The sequence below is a fragment of the Amia ocellicauda genome, chromosome 1 (genome assembly GCF_036373705.1).
Source record: "Amia ocellicauda isolate fAmiCal2 chromosome 1, fAmiCal2.hap1, whole genome shotgun sequence".
NCBI classification, from domain to species: Eukaryota; Metazoa; Chordata; class Actinopteri; order Amiiformes; family Amiidae; genus Amia; species Amia ocellicauda.
Genome location: NC_089850.1, coordinates 27716203 through 27733991, shown reverse-complemented (window position 1 = coordinate 27733991; position 17789 = coordinate 27716203). Strand labels below are relative to the sequence as shown.

Sequence of the window (17789 nt, the reverse complement as noted above, 5' to 3'; positions counted from 1 at the left end):
TAGACACAATACTAAACCGTACGGATATTAACATTTTCTATCTGACATGCTGCACTAAAGGCTACAGAATGAAAAATATACATACATCCGACTTTCACATTAATTATAATTACATTAAGAACGGGAAGCAAATAATCATTTATTAATGCCGCCATTTTCACACAACATTGTGCTTCAGCAGATCTGATATTTCCACGAAGACACTTTGAACAGATTTATCAATGAATAAAACATGTGGACTAAATTAACACTTATAGCTTTGAAATTATAACTCTGCAGCCCCTTCTGCTTTAATGAAACTGTAATTAGGAAAGACTCCCCATGTCTCTAATGAGGCATTACAGTAAAGTCATCAGTATCGCAAGATATGTTATAAAACAGTGTGCCCATCGCCTCCTACCTGTATCTTCAGTAGACCTGCCGATGCCTCGTTAATGTTTTGAGGAACATCAAAGCACTTTGCGGTGTTGATTTTGGCATTGACCAGCCACTGCTGAAACTCCCGGAAGGCTGTGCGAAATCTCTGCTCCAGCAGCTTCTCCTTGTTCTGACACTCCTTGGATGCCTGGAGGCTGAGGCTGCACAGAGAGCAGGGTAGGACCACATGTGAGCTCTGTGCCTCTCAGATCACCTGTGCTGAGGACAGCTAGGCTACACAGAAAAGTCCCTCTACCGTGATAGACTTTAGACTGGCATATCTATTATGTTGCACATAGAAGAATCTTAACATATTGTACATAGGACACTGAATTGCTTCAAACTAGAGGATGCGTTGTTGTGCAAACTGTCACACACTGAGAAGACACAAAGCACAGTCACATTCATGCTACCAGAACCTGCACAGCCCAGCCCATGCTGCCTCTTCTTACCTGTTGTACTCCTTTATCAGTGCAGAGAGCTTCTCTGACTGCGAGCCCAGGTCTCTGGAGAACCGGCACAGATCATTTAACTGAGTCTTCAGGCTGTCTGACATCGGCTCCGCGTTCATCAGACCCTCCAATGTTTGCTATTAAATAAACAAGTGTACCCAGCAAAAAACAGGGAAATTGGGAAAAGGGTATATATATATATATATATATATATATATATATATATATATATATATATATATTTAATTGTTACAGTTGTGATGTATGTAGTTGTAATATAGCCATCTCTATTGGCAACAATGTATTTTTCTTCTCAAATATAGAATATTAGAAAACACAGTCTAATCAGACCCATCTGTTCAAATGAATATATATATATATATATATATATATATATATATATATATATATATATATATCTGTTCAAAGTCTTTTATATATTTTATAGAGCACTGCCAAGAAAAGCTCTACATGCTTAACATTTTACACTGAAGAAAAATGATTGCCTTATAAAGCCTTTTGCTACTCTGCTGCTGTTCTGAATCCCAAAATTTCCCTCCGTCATAATGGATACAGCTGTTACCGTAGACAGCTGCACGGGAGATTAAGCCGCAAAAACTACGCTGTATACAAAACAAGCCACACAGACTGATATGAGCTGAATAAGCGATGAAAAGGTAACACACAGCGTGAATCCAAAAAAACAGGAGGTGCTTTTCAAATTGATGGTGTCGGGCTACAATACGATTATTGCCCCCTCCTCCAACAGGAAAACATCCTGCAATTGTTTAATTTTAGTCACTGAACTAAGCAAGTGCTCACACATGCGCAACTCCAGCAGTCATACTCAGTTTATAGTTATGACACAGGAGAAGGGATTTTTTGGTAACAGCCAACTATAAAGCTGTTTTCACTCTGCTCTTTCTTGTTGTTTTAGCTGTAACCTCTCTTAGGAAAGCAATATGTCAATAGAAGCATCAGACTCTGTGCCTACCTTCGCTATCTGCCAGCCCTGCACTGCCTCCTCGCTGGTGTTTTTCCCCTCCACTTGGCTCAGTTTCTGGCTCCACTCCTTCAGATGGTTCCCAAACTCCTGTAAGTCCTGCTCCAGCTGAGAGGCCTGGGCTGTGAACTCCTGTTCAGAGCTAGCCATCTGACTCAGAGCCATCTCCAGGCTTCCCCGGGTCTGCAGAGCACTCCCCTCCCACTGCTCCCAGGCACAAAGCAGAGACCCCTCCTCCCTGTCTATCAGCTCGCAGCCGCTGCCAGCTGTGTGCTCCTTCGCCGCTGCCGCACACTGCTGCACTCGACTCAGCCGCTCTCTGCCTTTCTGCCTGGAATCAATCAGCTCCTGCAATGGAAAGTTGCTACGGTAACTAGCACTGACACGGGCCTGAAACAAATGGGGTTCTGGGGAAGGATTTCGTTTTTTTTTTTTTTTTTTCTGGTGGGAAAGACTTGTTCTTGGAACTAGGACTGCTACAAACAAATGTATTTTAGGAGAAAGAAGGCAATTATGATGGAAAAAGCTAACTTTAAACAGTCAGTTTAAAATAGAATAGAAAAGCAAATGTGCAACTAATATCAATAAACCTGTATTTGTTTATTGATATTAAATATAATGTTTATATCACATTTCTCGTACTTAACATTTTATATCGATTATCTATCAATTCTCCAACAATAGCTACAGCTTTGTATGCCCAAACACAATGCAATCTAATATTTGTCTCCTCAAACACCTGTCACAAAAAGTGATTGTACACTGGATATAGGTACATAAAAAATACGGCTGTAATCTCAAAAAGTGGAGCCTAGAACTGAGCCCAAGTTATTATTAATAATAATCATAATAATAACAATACATATTTTACTGAATGAATGGGAAACATATTATAGCCATGCAAAGTCCAAATCAATCCTTTCCAACTTGAAGTGGTGTACCAGTATTTAACAGTGCTCCTTCAGTGGCATACTTGGAAATGAAATGAAATCTGCCAACTCTCACCCGGATTCTGTTTAATTTCTTCTGTACTGAAGCAGAATCTCCAGACATGTCTGACCAGCGCTGGAGCTCCTCCTTGGCCGAGTGCATCCAGTCCGTCAATTCCTGCACAGCTTCCATATACAGTTCATGCTCGGCCACTATATCTTCGATGTTTTTCACTTTCCCCTGCGTGACAGAGTCCAAATGAACACACAGTCCATTCTGCAGTCAAGCTGAATACAAGCTGAATAAAGACTAGCCAGTGACATAATACGCACACAAATGAGAAACAAAACAGAAATAAAGAGAAGTATAATGTTGAATAAAAAGAATATTATCCAATGTACACAAATGAGGTACATCAACTTGTTTAATCGGAGAAGAAAACAAATTGATGTCAGTTTATTATATTGATATTCTCATATATAAATCAGCTTTCAGTTTATTTCTTTGTATTATTCTTTGCAGCTCAGACTAGACAGGAGATATTTTAAAGAACGTACACTGTTGATTACAGCTTTACTGTTTGTTGACACAAAATACAAAGCAGACATCCTCAAAAGACCCTATACTTCTCACACACGTGTCTCCTCATAACCTTTTTCCTCAGCCAGCTGAAGCCAAATTAAAATCACCTTTACAACCGCTGTGATGTCCCCAAACTGTGTCTTCAGCTCTGCCTGTGACTCCTCTGTGAAGGAGGCATTGCCAGTTTTCTCGTAGAGCTCTACAGCCTTCTCAGTGAGGCGGGCGAGGGCAGAGGAGTGGCTCTCCACATCGGCCAGTATGGCGCGAAAACGATCCAGCTGGGAGGCTTTCTCCTTCAGCCCGGGCTGCTGCTGCAATGGAACCCCCACTTCCTGCTCCACAGCCTCCATCCACTGCTGCAGCTGGCTCTCGCTCTCCAGGAAGCTGTTCCACTGCGCCACTGTCCACTCCAGCCGGCTGGGAAAGAGGAACAGCACATGCGCACACACACACACACATACACACAAGACACACACATACACAGGCACAGACACACAAAGAGCCGTCAGCAGCAGGCGAGGACCGACGCCAGCAAAGGCATGACAAGAGTTATTCATCACAGACTCGGAGGGCTGGTTCTCTCCTAACTCTGCTCCCACCAGCGGTGTCTGAATTTAAAAGTGCCACCATTCCTCAGCTCTACAGCTCAAGTCTACCAGGGCACCTGTATTTCACATCTGTCCCTTTGGGCTTTTACATTTTCTATGTGAAACTCTTCCACATGATCAGTCGTTGCTCTCTGCTTGTAACCATATTTGTTTTTCTGAACAACATAACAGATTTATGGGACTGCTTTCAATTAGTGTTTTATTACAGCAAAATGTGTGGCATGTTTCCAAAACACTGATTATACAGAAAAACTAAATACACTTGTTTGTCTTTCAAATTCAATTCAGTAATTAAGGAAAATAACTTACAGTAACAATAAGATGGAATAAACTGGTGTCACCAGTAAATTATTACCAAATGAAAAATATACACTAGAGAAAAAATAGTTGCATTCCTTCCTTATATTTTACAAGAGTGACCTCTGTATGTAGTTTACCCAGAGATAAACAAACTGATGAAACAAGGGCTTCTGGGCTTGTATCCAGATTAAGTCCCTGTCCCCTTCCCTGAGAGATCATTATTTAGCTGCAAAGGTATCCAATGAAAACATGATCCAAGAATTAAAATGACCTAAACCAGTGGTTGGGAATTCTGGTCCTAAGGGGCTGCGATTTTGTTCCACTTCAACTCTAAGAACCGATTCTAAAATATGGATATTTGACAAATAATAACTCATAGATTTAAGGCATTTGACTATTGTATTCACAGGAACCATTACTGCAGTCACCCAAGGTGTATTTTAAAGCTGCTATCAGACAAACAGGAAGAAGAGGTGTGTACCTGTGGCAGCTCATGGAGGTCATGATGACATTGGCCCACACGTCCTTCAGGTTCTGGAGCTGGGAGCGGATCACTTCCTGCCCTTCTTCATTGCTGCTCTTCAAGGTCTGCTCCCCTTTCCCGATGGCCATATTCAATTTCACCTCTCCTTCACCCTTCATCAGCAGTATCTCCTTCACAGACAAGGAATTGCTTGACTCAGTATGATTCAATAACACAGCACACTGCTATGTCCTCAGTGATCCCTAAAGAAAGGCTCTACCACTGAAATATGAGGCAATTAAGTCTTTAATTAGGAGTTAGCCTCTTCTTACCTGCACCTGCACCAGCCTCTTCTCCAGAGTGTCTTTGCTTCCAGTGGTGATGTTAACCGCCGCCAGCCTGTCCTGCACCCCCCTGAGCCAGGCCCAGGTGCTCTGCAGGGTCTCATCGAAGGCCTGGTGCTCATGCAGGGCCACCTGAGAGCTGCGCATCCGGTCCTTCACTGCTTTCACCAGGCCCTGGTACCCCGTCTGCAGCTGGGAGGCAGCGCGCACCTCCCTGCCGTCCCCCCGGCCAGCCTCGCTCAGGCCTTGAGACTCCTGGCACAGCCTGTCGAAGGAGTCCCTGCGCAGAATATGATCAGGAGAGACCATTCATTTGCCTGAGCTGTACTTTTGTTTCACACTTGCCTTGTATGAGCTGAAAAGAATTTGGGATAGAAAAAATGACATTTTCTGAAGGTGTACCTTTCTTTCAGTAGCTCCTTGTGAAATTCTTCCACCCTCTCCAGCTCAGCTTTCTTCTCAGGGATGTGCTGCTTGGTTTCTCCCAGGAGCTCAGAGTTCATCCTCTCTTCCATCTTTTCCAGCCATGAGCTCAGCTTCTTCAGACGATTCTCAAAACTGAACAGAAACACAACTCAACTTTAAAACTCAAATCCAAGTACAAAACTACATGTTCTATAATTTTCTCTTCCTTAGAGAGATGCTGCTGTGAAGATGGATGAATGACAATGCTGGTGAGGTTCAGCACCAATCCACAGCTAGTCAAGTATGATTTTTTAAATAAAATTATTCCTTTATCTATTGATATACAGTTACATCCATAAATATTTGGACAGTGACACAATTGTCAAGTCATCATTAAGTGTAGACTTTAATCTTTAATTTGAGGGTAGTTACATCCAAATTGGGTGAACAGTGTTGGAATTACACCCATTTTTATATGTGGTCCCCCAAATTTTAGGGGCTCAAAAGTATTTGGACAAACTTACATAATCATTAATTAAATTGTGAGTTTCAATACTTGGTTGCAAATCCTTTGCAGTCAATGACCGCCTGAAGTCTGGAACCCATAGACATCACCAGATGCTGGGTTTCTTCCCTGGTGATGCTCTGCCAGGCCTGTACAGCAGCTGTTTTTAGTTCCTGCTTGTTCTTGGGGTGTTTTGCCTTCAGTTTTGCATTCAGCAAGTGAAATAAATGTTCAATTAAGATTCAGGTCAGGTGATTGACTTGGCCATTGCAGAACATTCCACTTCTTCGCCTTAAAAAAGTCTGGAGTTGCTTTCACCATATGCTTTGTGTCATTGTCCATTGCACTGTGAAGCGCCGTCAAATGAGTTTTGAAGCATTTGGCTGAATCTGAGCAGATAATAAAGTACTAAACACTTCAGAATTCATCCTGCTGCTTTTGTCAGCGGTCACATAATCAATAAATACAAGAGAACCAGTTCCCTTGGCAGCCATACATGCCCATGCCTTAACACCATCTCCACCATGCTTCACAGATGAGGTGGTAAGCTGAGACAGCTGAGTAGCCAATTGTCCAATTATTTTTGAGCCCCTACAATTGGGGGGACCACATATACAAATGGGTGTAACTACACTGTTCACCCAATTTGGATGTAACTACCCTCAAATTAAAGATTAAAGTCTACACTTTCAAATCCATTGTGGTGGTGTACAGATCCAAAATGATGACAACTGTGTCACTGTCCAAATATGTATGGACCTAACTGTATACTTTGGGAAAAAAATAAAAATAGGTTTGACCAGCACTGCTATCACATTATCCACTTACACTGAAGTGGAACCATGTGCTTCAGGTTAGGGACCAAACAAACACAACTGAAACAATTCCTCTACTCCAAACCGTTGCTACAATGTGAAGTGCAGCAGAAGGCTATCCTTCTGTGACTGCACCCAACCTCACCTGGCCAGCTGGGTGGCACTCTCCTCCAGGGCCTGCTGGTTCTGTCTGCACTGCTCCACGAAGCTGTCCCAGTCCTGCTGGCTGAAGGACAGCTGCTGCTGGATGTGTCCTGCACTGGCTTTGGGTAAATGCAGCAGGAGCTTCTCCCCCTCCTCACATAGCAATGTCAGCTTCATCTCTCCTTCATCCACGTGGTTCAGAGTGTCCTGCAGGACAGAGGAGTGACACTGGCATTCAGCCACACATACCTCCACACAACGGCAGTATCGAAAGACCAAAAGGCAGGCTGTGGCATGACCATCACTGCCATTCTCTTACTTACACCTCATGTAAATAACGCTATTGGTGTCCAAGTAATAAACACACTACAATGTGCATTTCAATATAAACAAATGACGATATATAACATATTTCCAATACTTTTAAAACTTTCAAATATGTATTTCAGAAAAAATGAATGGATATTCAGTCACTTAAACAAAAACAAATGTATTATACTGCAGTGTGCAGTCCTATAATTAATTTTGTATACTATTCAATATTTTTAAACTTTGATATCTTGCAATAATAAAATCTAATGCACAATAACAAATGTTCATACATAAAGAGAAATAATCAGCATCCATGGTGATAATATTTTATGAAATGCACAGGATATTATCCAATGTAACGAATACGAGCATAACATTATTATATTTTCCATACTTAATTATTCATAGGAGCCGGAAAGATAAATATTTTACCTTTAGTTTCTGCAGCTTATTGTCCATGACATTCATGTCCCCAGCTCTATCACAGCACTCCCTCACACCGTCCTTCAAGCCCGAAAGCCATGTGTGGAACTCCTGCACGAGATCTGCCCAAAGACAAGGAGGAGAGGTTGTCATGGCTGCAGACACACTCAGAGATCTCAGCATTTCACCCTACAATGCTGCACAGCTACAATGGCTAGCAGTGCTTCAGGCTGGCAAGGTGAATACATACACCTTCAGTGACCTATACTGAGCAATATGGATTGCAATCCTCAGATCTATTTTTTGGCTAAACCAGTAATTATATTTGATTAATCTCTGACGAATAGAGTTCTGTTTCTGGATAGTGAATTATAAAACACTCGCATCAGTTCTGAAACCTGTAATCTACAGTAATCAGTAACAGTACTGTAATCTAACAGCTGAACATCAGGCCTTTGGTGGCTTAAATCCTCCTGTGACTCTCAGACCCCTGTTAGCAGATGCACGTCCTCACCATTGAAGTGCTGCTGCAGGTTGTCCTGGAGGGAAGTGAGAGTCTTGCTGGAGAGCTGATTGACTGTCTCGTACTTCTTGATGAGGTCAGTGAAGGCGGTGCCCAGCCTCTCCAGCTCACTGGAGGGGTATTTCCTGCACAGCGTGTTGAGGTTCTCCCGGGTCGAGTCGATGCTGCCCTGCTGGTTCTGAAGCTCTTTCTGGATATCCTGAGTGACACCGAAACCAGATGGCAAAGAGATTCACCGTTATTCTTAAATGCACCTGCCATTATTCAGCTCCAGGCCACACAGCTACCTTGTTTTGTGCTGCAATTAATATTCCTTTGTTTCTCAGTGTATTCAAAATAATTACAATCACTCTCCCATTCAAAGAAAATGAATCTCTTCTTCTGATAATGAAACATAGTATTTAAGATAATCCTGCCGACATGAACCTAGCAGAACTGATTCGTTGGTGCTTGGTCTTTTTATCCATTTGTGCTTCCTATATGAATCTTAACAGGATTTTAAATAAGCTGGCGGTTTCCATTTTTGTGAGTTTGCTTATGACATCAAGAAACAAACAAGCATGAGCAAAAGACACATGTCGATTCATGATATTCTGAGATATATGAAATGCTTGTTTTTGACAACAATGGAGATCAAAGACCAGGAAGACATGAAGACTTAGGTAATACCAGCATAGGAGAAACATTTCTTGATGGTGTCAGTTATGGGACATGAGTATTTCACATTGATAAATATCAATAAATCACAAAGAATGTCAGCTATTAGAATTGAGATATTGTTATGTGTATTTGTGTTGTATGAATGAATAATTATTTATATAATTCCCTTTAACATGCAACTGGTTCAATATATGTTCACACACTTTCGGTTAAGAAAAAAAAATGGACGTAAAATGATTCAGTTAAAAGTTGGAGTGAGCTTAAACTGAAGGTAAGGGGATGTTTATTTGCTTACTCATAGGAAACTGAATGAGTCAACTGCATAACCGTATACTATTTAAACCATTTCACTTGTGGTGGTGTTGTTTAGTAAAGGACACCCTGTGGCCTGCTGTTGTGTTTGTGTACCTTCACTTTCCTGATGTCCTCGGGGTCCGTGCCATGTGGAGAGGCAGTGAGAGTTTGTTCCACATTGCTCAGCCAGCCAGTCATCTGGGAAATGAAGCTCTCCAACTGCGTCTTCTGAGAGCTGAAATCTCTAAGAGTCCCTTTAGCTTGTTCCAATATCTCCTGAGCATGGGCAATCTTCTTCCTTAAGTCAGCTTCGATAACCTGAAACAAAATACACAACACCACACTTCGTAACTGCAGCAACAAATAATAATATTATTATTTTTTTCCCTTTAAAGCGTGACACCCCCTGCATGTCTCTTTAAGATCCTTGCTTGGTTTTGAAAAGAAGATGATGGAAGTTGCGGTCCATGTTCTATCAGTGCCAACAGTAACAGGACACATTCCTGATGCTATGAATGACACTTCTTAATTCTGTGGGGGGAAAAATGACTAAATCTTCATTACAAAGAAGCCATTATAAGTTTTCATGAAGCACTTCTGAATGTGACCAACAGTCTTATGCTTACTCTCATGTTCACATGAGAGACGGAAACTGATGTCTTCGCTGCTCAGCAGTGTAGCATTTCTCAGATTAAGAGCCACTTAAAACACCAGAGTGAAACAACCCCAGATGAGCTCTGCTGTGGTTAAGGTTTCAGGCTGATGGTACAAGTGTTACCTGCAGCTCTGGGGGGGTGTCTTGGGTCTTGGTGAGTTGCTTCAGCTCTGACACTTTACTATTCAGGGTTTTCAGCTTCTGCTCCTTATGCTCAACCTCAGCCTAGAGGAAAAAAATGAAACTTTCTTAGGTTAATATCAGATTTTTTTATTAATGGTGATGGTATCTTATCACCTTGTACAGAAACTTTAAACAGCTAGGAAATCCAAAGATGTAGTTGTTCTCGATGAGCTACCAGGAAAGGAAAAAGGTCTTTGTTGAAGAGAAAATGACTTGGCCCAGTACACATTTTGTGAGCAGTGTACATTCTTTGTATCAGGTAGACCACGGATCTCTTTATTTAGCAAGGTGTGGCTCAGCCTTGAACACTCCTGACCTGAAACTCCATGAGCCGTGCCTCCAGCCTCTGGCTGTCGTTGAGGTTGCTCAGGTTCTCGCTGAGCTCAGAGACAGAGCTGTTGGCCCAGCTGTCGATCTCTTCATTGATCTTCAGCACATCTTCCCATAAAGCCACACCAGAGCTTAGCCGCTCGATATTGTCGTCTATTCTCTCTGAGACCTGCCGGAAATTAGAAGGTGAAGAAAACTGTACTTTTCCAAGCAGTGCTATGTGAAACTGTCAAACCCTAGTCATGGGAACACCATCAACTGATCAGATTCCTGGTGGGGAACCCTGATAAAAGAGATGACTGAATGAAGCTTGGTGCGTTATTTAAAGTACTCATCTACTACATTGTAATGAAAGGCAATATAGTATTAAACAGGCTGACATGCTACCAAACAGAAACTTTGAAGGAAACCCAAGAAAGCTACATACTGCGATATCAGCTGTTTGCTGCCAGATATTGCTGTTTTGTGCCGAAGGTGATTAAAATTACCTTTCTCAAGCTCAGTTCTTATAGTGAAAGGAAAACATAATAATTCTTAAAAGAAAGAAAGATAGTGCACATCCAAGACAGTACAGTATGTGCATCTATTAACCACATTTCAAGTAAGAAGGGGTTATGCATTTAAAATGTACAGTTAGGCACTACAGACTTCTGCAAACAGGGTAAATGTATTTCTGCAGCCTCAATAATGAACTCATGGTAGATAACACAGCACTTTCCCATCATGTATTTGCACACTTACATCAAGCCACTGGTCCACAATGGCCTCCATATCCTTCCGCACCCCCACGCAATCACAGCCGGGGATCTTCTTCAGTTCATTCAGGAGGTGTTTCCCTTTGCTGGTGAATTTGTCCAGCTCTTCTTGGCTTCCTGTCATCTCTGTCTTTGCTGCTTCATGCTAGTGAATTGAGGAAAGGGTGCATCAGCAAGGAATTGTCCTAACAACATGCTGCCACAAGAGGGCAGTCAACCTATGTCCATGATTATTTATTGACCACAGGATAGGATGCTGCATCTGAACTGGTGTTTTGTGTATGAATTTTGACATACATGGTATTACATTTTTACTATCAGTGTCTGCAATATTCAACAAAAATATACATTTAGTATATTTAGATATAAATGTGTAAATTAATCAATTTAAACGTGGAATTCAAATTGACATAACATAACAAAAAAGTACTGAAGCCGTGTCAATGATAAATCGCATGTCATAACTCATAACTTATAACTCATTCTCTTAAAATTTAATTTATTAGCGGGTGAGCACTATGGGACTGAAAAACGCGTCCCTGCTCTGTCCCCACTGCAATTTTTTAAATAATTGTATTATTTTTTAAATATACAAACTAAGGATATGATGTAGTTAAGTTACTACAAGAGCTCCATAAATAGCAGGTGCATAAAAGAAACACTAAAGCAGTTGTGTTTAAAGTCAATCAGGACTTGGAGCATCACTATCACCATCAGTGAATTTTTCGATCTTTTTAACAGGAAGTGGAAGAAGTCAGCTGACCCGTGACAGAGCTCTTCGGACTTCCTCTTGGTCTTTGAGGGCAGATTTGATCTCCGCCACGTTTTCTGCGCTCTCCACTATCTTGTTAATGGAGGACCTCATGCTCTGGTATTCTCTCATGAGATCCACAAGCACGCTGCATTGCTCCTGGCTAAATGGGGATGAAAAAAAGAGCAACATAAAAAACATATCCATAAAACAATGCTGTAACATGTAATGTCCATTCAATACCATCTACTGCTAAGATTTCTGTATATTTATATCAGCACCTCATTTTTAAAAAGCAATCATTAATCTCTTTGTTCTCTTTATGTTTGGCTGAAAATATAATTATGGAAATATTATTGTGATTCACACACAATAGTGTAGTAAGGAAGTCAATCTGCACTGCCCACTGTTGAAGCCTGCTGCCCACAAGACTGAGCCATATTGACATGCTGCCCAGTCTCACTTCTTCCCACTCAGCTTGAAGGAATATTTTCAGAAGCAATTCCAGCTAGAAGAGTTAGTTGGCATGGCAAGTAAAAATCTCAGCAGAAATACCAAATAATCACTTATTTGCACAAGATTTAAAAAACCTCAAGCAATTAAATACAAGTAAGCCACAAGTGATCCTTAATACTACTGAAGGCTACCATCTGTTAAATTCCCTTCTTTGCTTTCAATAATCTTTATACCTGAGGTATGATTGCTAATGGCAACACTCTGATATGTACTATGCCACAGTACGTTGGGGGTATTAAGTAAAGGCTTTTCATGATCTTACTTGTCGCTAATGAGTCGTTTGGTATCTTCCCACGTGGCCTCCACCAGCCCAAACTCTCTTTGAGCTTCAGCAGAGAGCTCTGTGTCCTTCTGAGCCAGCTGTTTCGCTTTGTCTTTCAACCACTGCTCCTCGTGCTGGTGGGAATGCAGCTCATCCTCCAGCTGGTTGAAGAATCTCAGCCTTCCCAAGAGAAGCAAGAGAAAAAATCAAATCAATGTGAAGTTCAGGTAGTAGAAAAAAATATCTTTCCTGTAGAGATAAAGCATTTCTTTGTTCAATAACTTGAATCATAAACATCTTAAGACCATTGGATTCAAAGTACTCTTATACTATAACACAACTTCTTCCCCATCATTCTCTAGGCTACAGAAGCATTATTGTCTGCTGTCAGCAACATCACACTTTCAGACTTGGCTTTCAGATCTGCCTTTCAGAATCGCACGATGGGTTAGCATATGCACCTTTGCTGAAGAGCTGGGAGGCTGGGCTCTTTCAGCTCCTCGTGGTCAGCCTTTTCCTCAAGGTCCTCAATGCTTTTGAGCAGCTGCTCCTTGCGTTCCTTGAAGGAGCTCCAGAGGGCCCCCAGTGCTTCGGCCTCGCTCTGCTTTGTGCCCAGGAGGTTCTGCACTGATTCCAGCTCTGCACTCAGGATGTCTGCCAGGGCACGGCAGGAGGTCCTCTGCTCTGTGCCACCCTCACACAGGTGGTAATGCGCCTTGCTGAGGCCACCATCCAGGTTGACCGCCAGTGTCTCCAGCCTGCTGATATCTGGGACAATATCCCTCAGCTCCTGCTGCAGAGACTCAGACTTGCCCTTATCCCAGTTGCTGGCACTTTCAACTGTCTGCTTCAAGCCCTGCAGCACGTTGGTGGCGACTTTGTGGGTCTGCAGAAAAGCCTCCAGTTTCTCCAGACACTCCTGCCGCCTCTCCAGGACTTGCTGGGCCTCTCTGAACAGCTGGAAGCAGTCTTCCTTCCTGCCCTGAAGGAGCTGCTGCTCCCCGGCTTCACAGGATGCACACAGGTTGTCCAGTTGCTGCTGAAGGCTCTCCTTCTCAGAGGTCTGTTTCTGGATTGCACTTGACTTCTCCTGCAAAAGAGACAGGAACACACATGTTGTGCTGATCTAACCCATGTAAAGATGTGTGATTTTTACAACAGTAAAACAAAAAAAAGAGGTAAATATAAAGGTAAACATATTATATTCTTAATAATAGTAAAACAATCAATCAGTCATATTTTATGTGTTACAGCCCCCTTCACAAGGTTGACACAGCAATAAAGAACAAAATAATATAACAGTTATCTAAAAATATGAATACATAAAAGTAAAAATAAAACATTAGCTTATGGAGGAGAGAAAAACTAAAACTCCTTCAGAATGATATACTGTTTTAGGAGAAAATACATCTCTGGGGTCCATGGCTTCAATGTTAGAGAAGGTTTCAACAAGCACAGAAAAGCAAGCAAGACCCTACAGATGAAGGTATTTGAAACTAAGCTATTTTGATATTCAGATGCTCCAGTTGCCTGTGTACAGTATCACTGCAAACCTCTGAAGAAACAGCTAATGACAGGTTTCATGTGTCAGGCTGGCTAATTGTTCACATCTGAAGGAGAAGGTAATGTACCTTAAATTCAGTGAGTGCAGGCTGGAGATCAGCAGTGTTGACATCTGAGGTTGCCTGGAGAGCGGAAAGGAACTGCTCAACCCAGTAGGAGAACTGAAGCAAGGTCTGATCAAACTGCTCGATGTTGGTGATGTGTGACTGTAGGAGTTGTATCCTGTAGGTGGAAAAAGTAAGCATTAACTACCCCCCAGAGATGATACTGAAAGTTACTGAACATACTGTATACCAAAGCAGAATGATTCTGTCCCCAATATAAAGCATTAGCAGCACAGACAGTTGCATTTCAACCATAACAAATGTGTTACAAATATAAGTATATTGGATTCAGGTCAGGTGATTGACTTGGCCATTGCAGAACATTCCACTTCTTCACCATAAAAAGGTCTTGGGTTGCTTGCGCAGTATGCTTCGGGTCATTGTCCATCTGCACTGTGAAGCGCAGTCCAATGCGTTTTAAAGCATTTTGCTGAATCTGAGCAGATAATAAAGTACTAAACACTTCAGAATTCATCCTGCTGCTTTTGTCAGCGGTCACATCATCAATAAATACAAGAAAACCAGTTCCCTTGGCAGCCATACATGCCCATGCCATAACTACCTCCACCATGCTTCACAGATGATGTGGTATGCTTCGGATCATGAGCAGTTCCTTCCCTTCTCCATACTCTTCTCTTCCCATCATTTTGGTACAAGTTGATCTTTGTCTCATCTGTCCATAGGATGTTGTTCCAGAACCGTACAGGGTTCTTTAGATGTTTTTTGACAAACTCTAATCTGGTCTTCCTCTTTCCTGTTTCCATCTTGTGCTAAACCCTCTGTATTTACACTGGTGAAGTCTTCTCTTGATTGTTGACTTTGACACAGATATGCCTACCTCCTGGAGGGTGCTCTTGATCTGGTCAGCTGTTGTGAAGGGGTTTTCTTCACCAGGGAAAGAATTCTTCTGTCATCCACCACAATTGTTTTCTGTGTCTTTCGGGCCTTTTGGTGTTTCTGAGCTCATCAGTGCGTTCTTTCTTTTTAAGAATGTACCAAATAGTTGATTTGGCCACACCTAATGTTTTTGCTATCTCTCTAATTGGTTTGTTTTGATTTCTAAGGCAAAACTTTAGGCAAAACGTACCTTGAGTTTCTAAATGAAAGGGTATACAAGTTTAAATATATACTATTTGTATGTCATTGCTGGTATTCTACTCAGAACTGCAGGCCCGGATTCTCAGCCCCTCACCTCTGTGGTATGGCTTGGTTCTGGGAGGACCATCTGTGGTTCAGTTGACCCAGCTCCTCTGTGATCTCTTGGACTCGCTTTTGTTCCGCAGTTGGGTACAGAGATGAGGCCAGACTCACAAGGCTCTTGTAGACGGATTCGTGGGATGAGACCTCAGACCGCAAATCCTAGGAGCAGGATTTTCAGCACAAATATATTGGTCAAAATTGCTGAAATTCCCACAGATGCACAGGGCAAATGTACAATTACAGAACACACCAGAAAATTAAGGGTTAAAGCCTACCAAGTTGTAAATGATCAATTATACACTAGTGCAGATTTAAATCATTCTTAATGTCTTTTAATTTAGAGTTTAACATTATTTTTTAATTAAGGGCTTCTATTCCTTTTCTATTCATTTTTCTTGTCAAAACATATTTAAAGATATAAAAAGTATAACATTTTTATAATGATAAAAGCTGCTATTTACCTCCAATGCCTGTAGTTCACTTTGAAGCTTGTTTTTCTCGGCTGAAAAACACTGGGCCCTAGTGTTACAAACTGTGTCGCATCGCTCTAGCCATGACTGAAAGCTAGACAACTCTTTTTCAAACCTATATAAAACAGGAAAGATCATTAAAGAAAAGCTCAATAGTCTGACAGATTGAGCAGTATGCCTCCTCTGATATTTGCAGTTCTGATACTGTTCTGCTTTCCTCACATTCTAATCAATTCAGTGTAAAATGCTGTCTTTAAATATACATGGTTTACTCTACAGACACATACACACACTAATATAAATGCAAACATTTCCCCATGTTTTAGAGATACTGTGTAAAAAAAACATGACCACAGCAACAATTTAATGAGTTGGTCTCTATCCTTCTTTGAACCCCACATGACCATAACAATCTTTTGAGTGGAACAGTCTCATTTCAGTTTGTGAAATGGCTCAGCTCGAGTCAGAGCAGATGAGCACGAGGACACCTCACCGACAGCACACCTTGGCTTTGCCTTTCTGACTGTCTCCTTCAAATCCCTGTGTGTGTGTCTGTGAAATGGATGTTGACAGGCACACATGCTATCTTTCAGGAACACTCAGCGCACCACTTAATCCCAATCTCATATCACTGAGAGAGGGGGGAAACCCAGTTATAACTGACGTGTTAGCATGCTACAAGAGTGTACTTTAACATATTGCCACCACTTCCCAGTATTCTCCCCAAGGGCTTGGAAAGTAAGATTCGTTTTCGGGTCTCACTTGAAACATCAGTGGATGAAATATGAAGTTTATTGGCTGAAACGTTGCTGCCTTACTTTTGCCACAGAGACAGGAGGTTCTCCATCTGGGCCTGCTTGTCTCTGGCTTGCTGGAGGCCCTGTTCGTAGCGTTTCTGCAGGGCTGCCACTTCACTCTCTGCCTGTTCCCTGTCTCCAAGCTTGCGAGCGCCAGTGGACAGTGAGGACAGCTGACCCTTCAGCTGCTCCAGAGCTTGAGTCACGTCCTGTGGAAACAGACCCATTCGGCAATGACTACCAGTACCACCACCATGGACTGGACCGCTTTCAATTAATTTGGGAAGATGAGAAGAGGATCAACTTGCAGGGATGTTTCTGTGTTTGTTTCTTTGTGAAACTGTAATCACATGTTCAATATTACTAGGCTTTTAAATAGAGGAAATACATCATGAATTCATATAGCGGTAAACAGTATTTAAGCATTAGATTTTTTCCTCCCTATCTGTAAATATACTGGAGACATTATCAACAGTAGCAATCTTAAGGGTCATGAAAAAATGCATGTGTGTTTTGCTCTTTTAGTGATAGAAGACAAATGTTCAACTGCTATTCTGTTTGGTGCCAGAATATATTATTTTAACACTAATTACCATGTGTTCCTGGAGAGCTTTGTAGGTCTCTGTTGATGCTGAACAAGATGTAATTGAGCAATCCAATTTGTCTTCAAGGTCTTTCATTGTTTGTTGTACCTTAAAAGGGAGCAATGTGAAAACAAAAGGCGCATTAGCACAAAATAAACTGCTGATGTAATCGACTGTAATCTTAAAACTGGAAGTTGAAATGTATAAATTTGATGTGATAGATTGATGTTAATCTGAGAGTAGTATCATTAATACTATATTTAAAGTCCTGTACGAGACAGTGATGAACAAAACTCCCCCTTTTCTACTGGAAATGGGATAATTTGAATCTCTGTGCATCGCTTCATTCTTAGTTTCCTGTATATCTTATTACTTGAACTTCTGAGCGATGTTACAGCCTTTTTCCCATTTATATTGTTAAAATGGCAAATTCAATCTG

General features: G+C 41.6%; 1 protein-coding gene across 1 annotated transcript in view; it reads right to left on the bottom strand.

The window, feature by feature from the left end:
• The window catches only part of LOC136747587 (nesprin-1), a 183822-nt gene that overhangs the window by 96888 nt on the left and 69145 nt on the right, over positions 1-17789 (bottom strand). Inside the window, exons 35-57 of the mRNA XM_066700533.1 lie at positions 17360-17458; positions 16788-16975; positions 15961-16084; positions 15492-15658; positions 14264-14417; positions 13094-13722; positions 12633-12812; positions 11867-12017; positions 11090-11248; positions 10335-10517; positions 9959-10060; positions 9295-9498; positions 8218-8425; positions 7713-7825; positions 6970-7175; positions 5502-5657; positions 5088-5379; positions 4774-4946; positions 3492-3801; positions 2878-3042; positions 1864-2220; positions 870-1006; positions 401-578 (exon numbers count right to left, since the gene is read on the bottom strand). Of these exons, the coding sequence (XP_066556630.1) occupies positions 401-578; positions 870-1006; positions 1864-2220; positions 2878-3042; positions 3492-3801; positions 4774-4946; positions 5088-5379; positions 5502-5657; positions 6970-7175; positions 7713-7825; positions 8218-8425; positions 9295-9498; positions 9959-10060; positions 10335-10517; positions 11090-11248; positions 11867-12017; positions 12633-12812; positions 13094-13722; positions 14264-14417; positions 15492-15658; positions 15961-16084; positions 16788-16975; positions 17360-17458 (4635 nt within the window). The remainder of the gene's footprint in view (positions 1-400; positions 579-869; positions 1007-1863; positions 2221-2877; positions 3043-3491; positions 3802-4773; positions 4947-5087; positions 5380-5501; positions 5658-6969; positions 7176-7712; positions 7826-8217; positions 8426-9294; positions 9499-9958; positions 10061-10334; positions 10518-11089; positions 11249-11866; positions 12018-12632; positions 12813-13093; positions 13723-14263; positions 14418-15491; positions 15659-15960; positions 16085-16787; positions 16976-17359; positions 17459-17789) is intronic.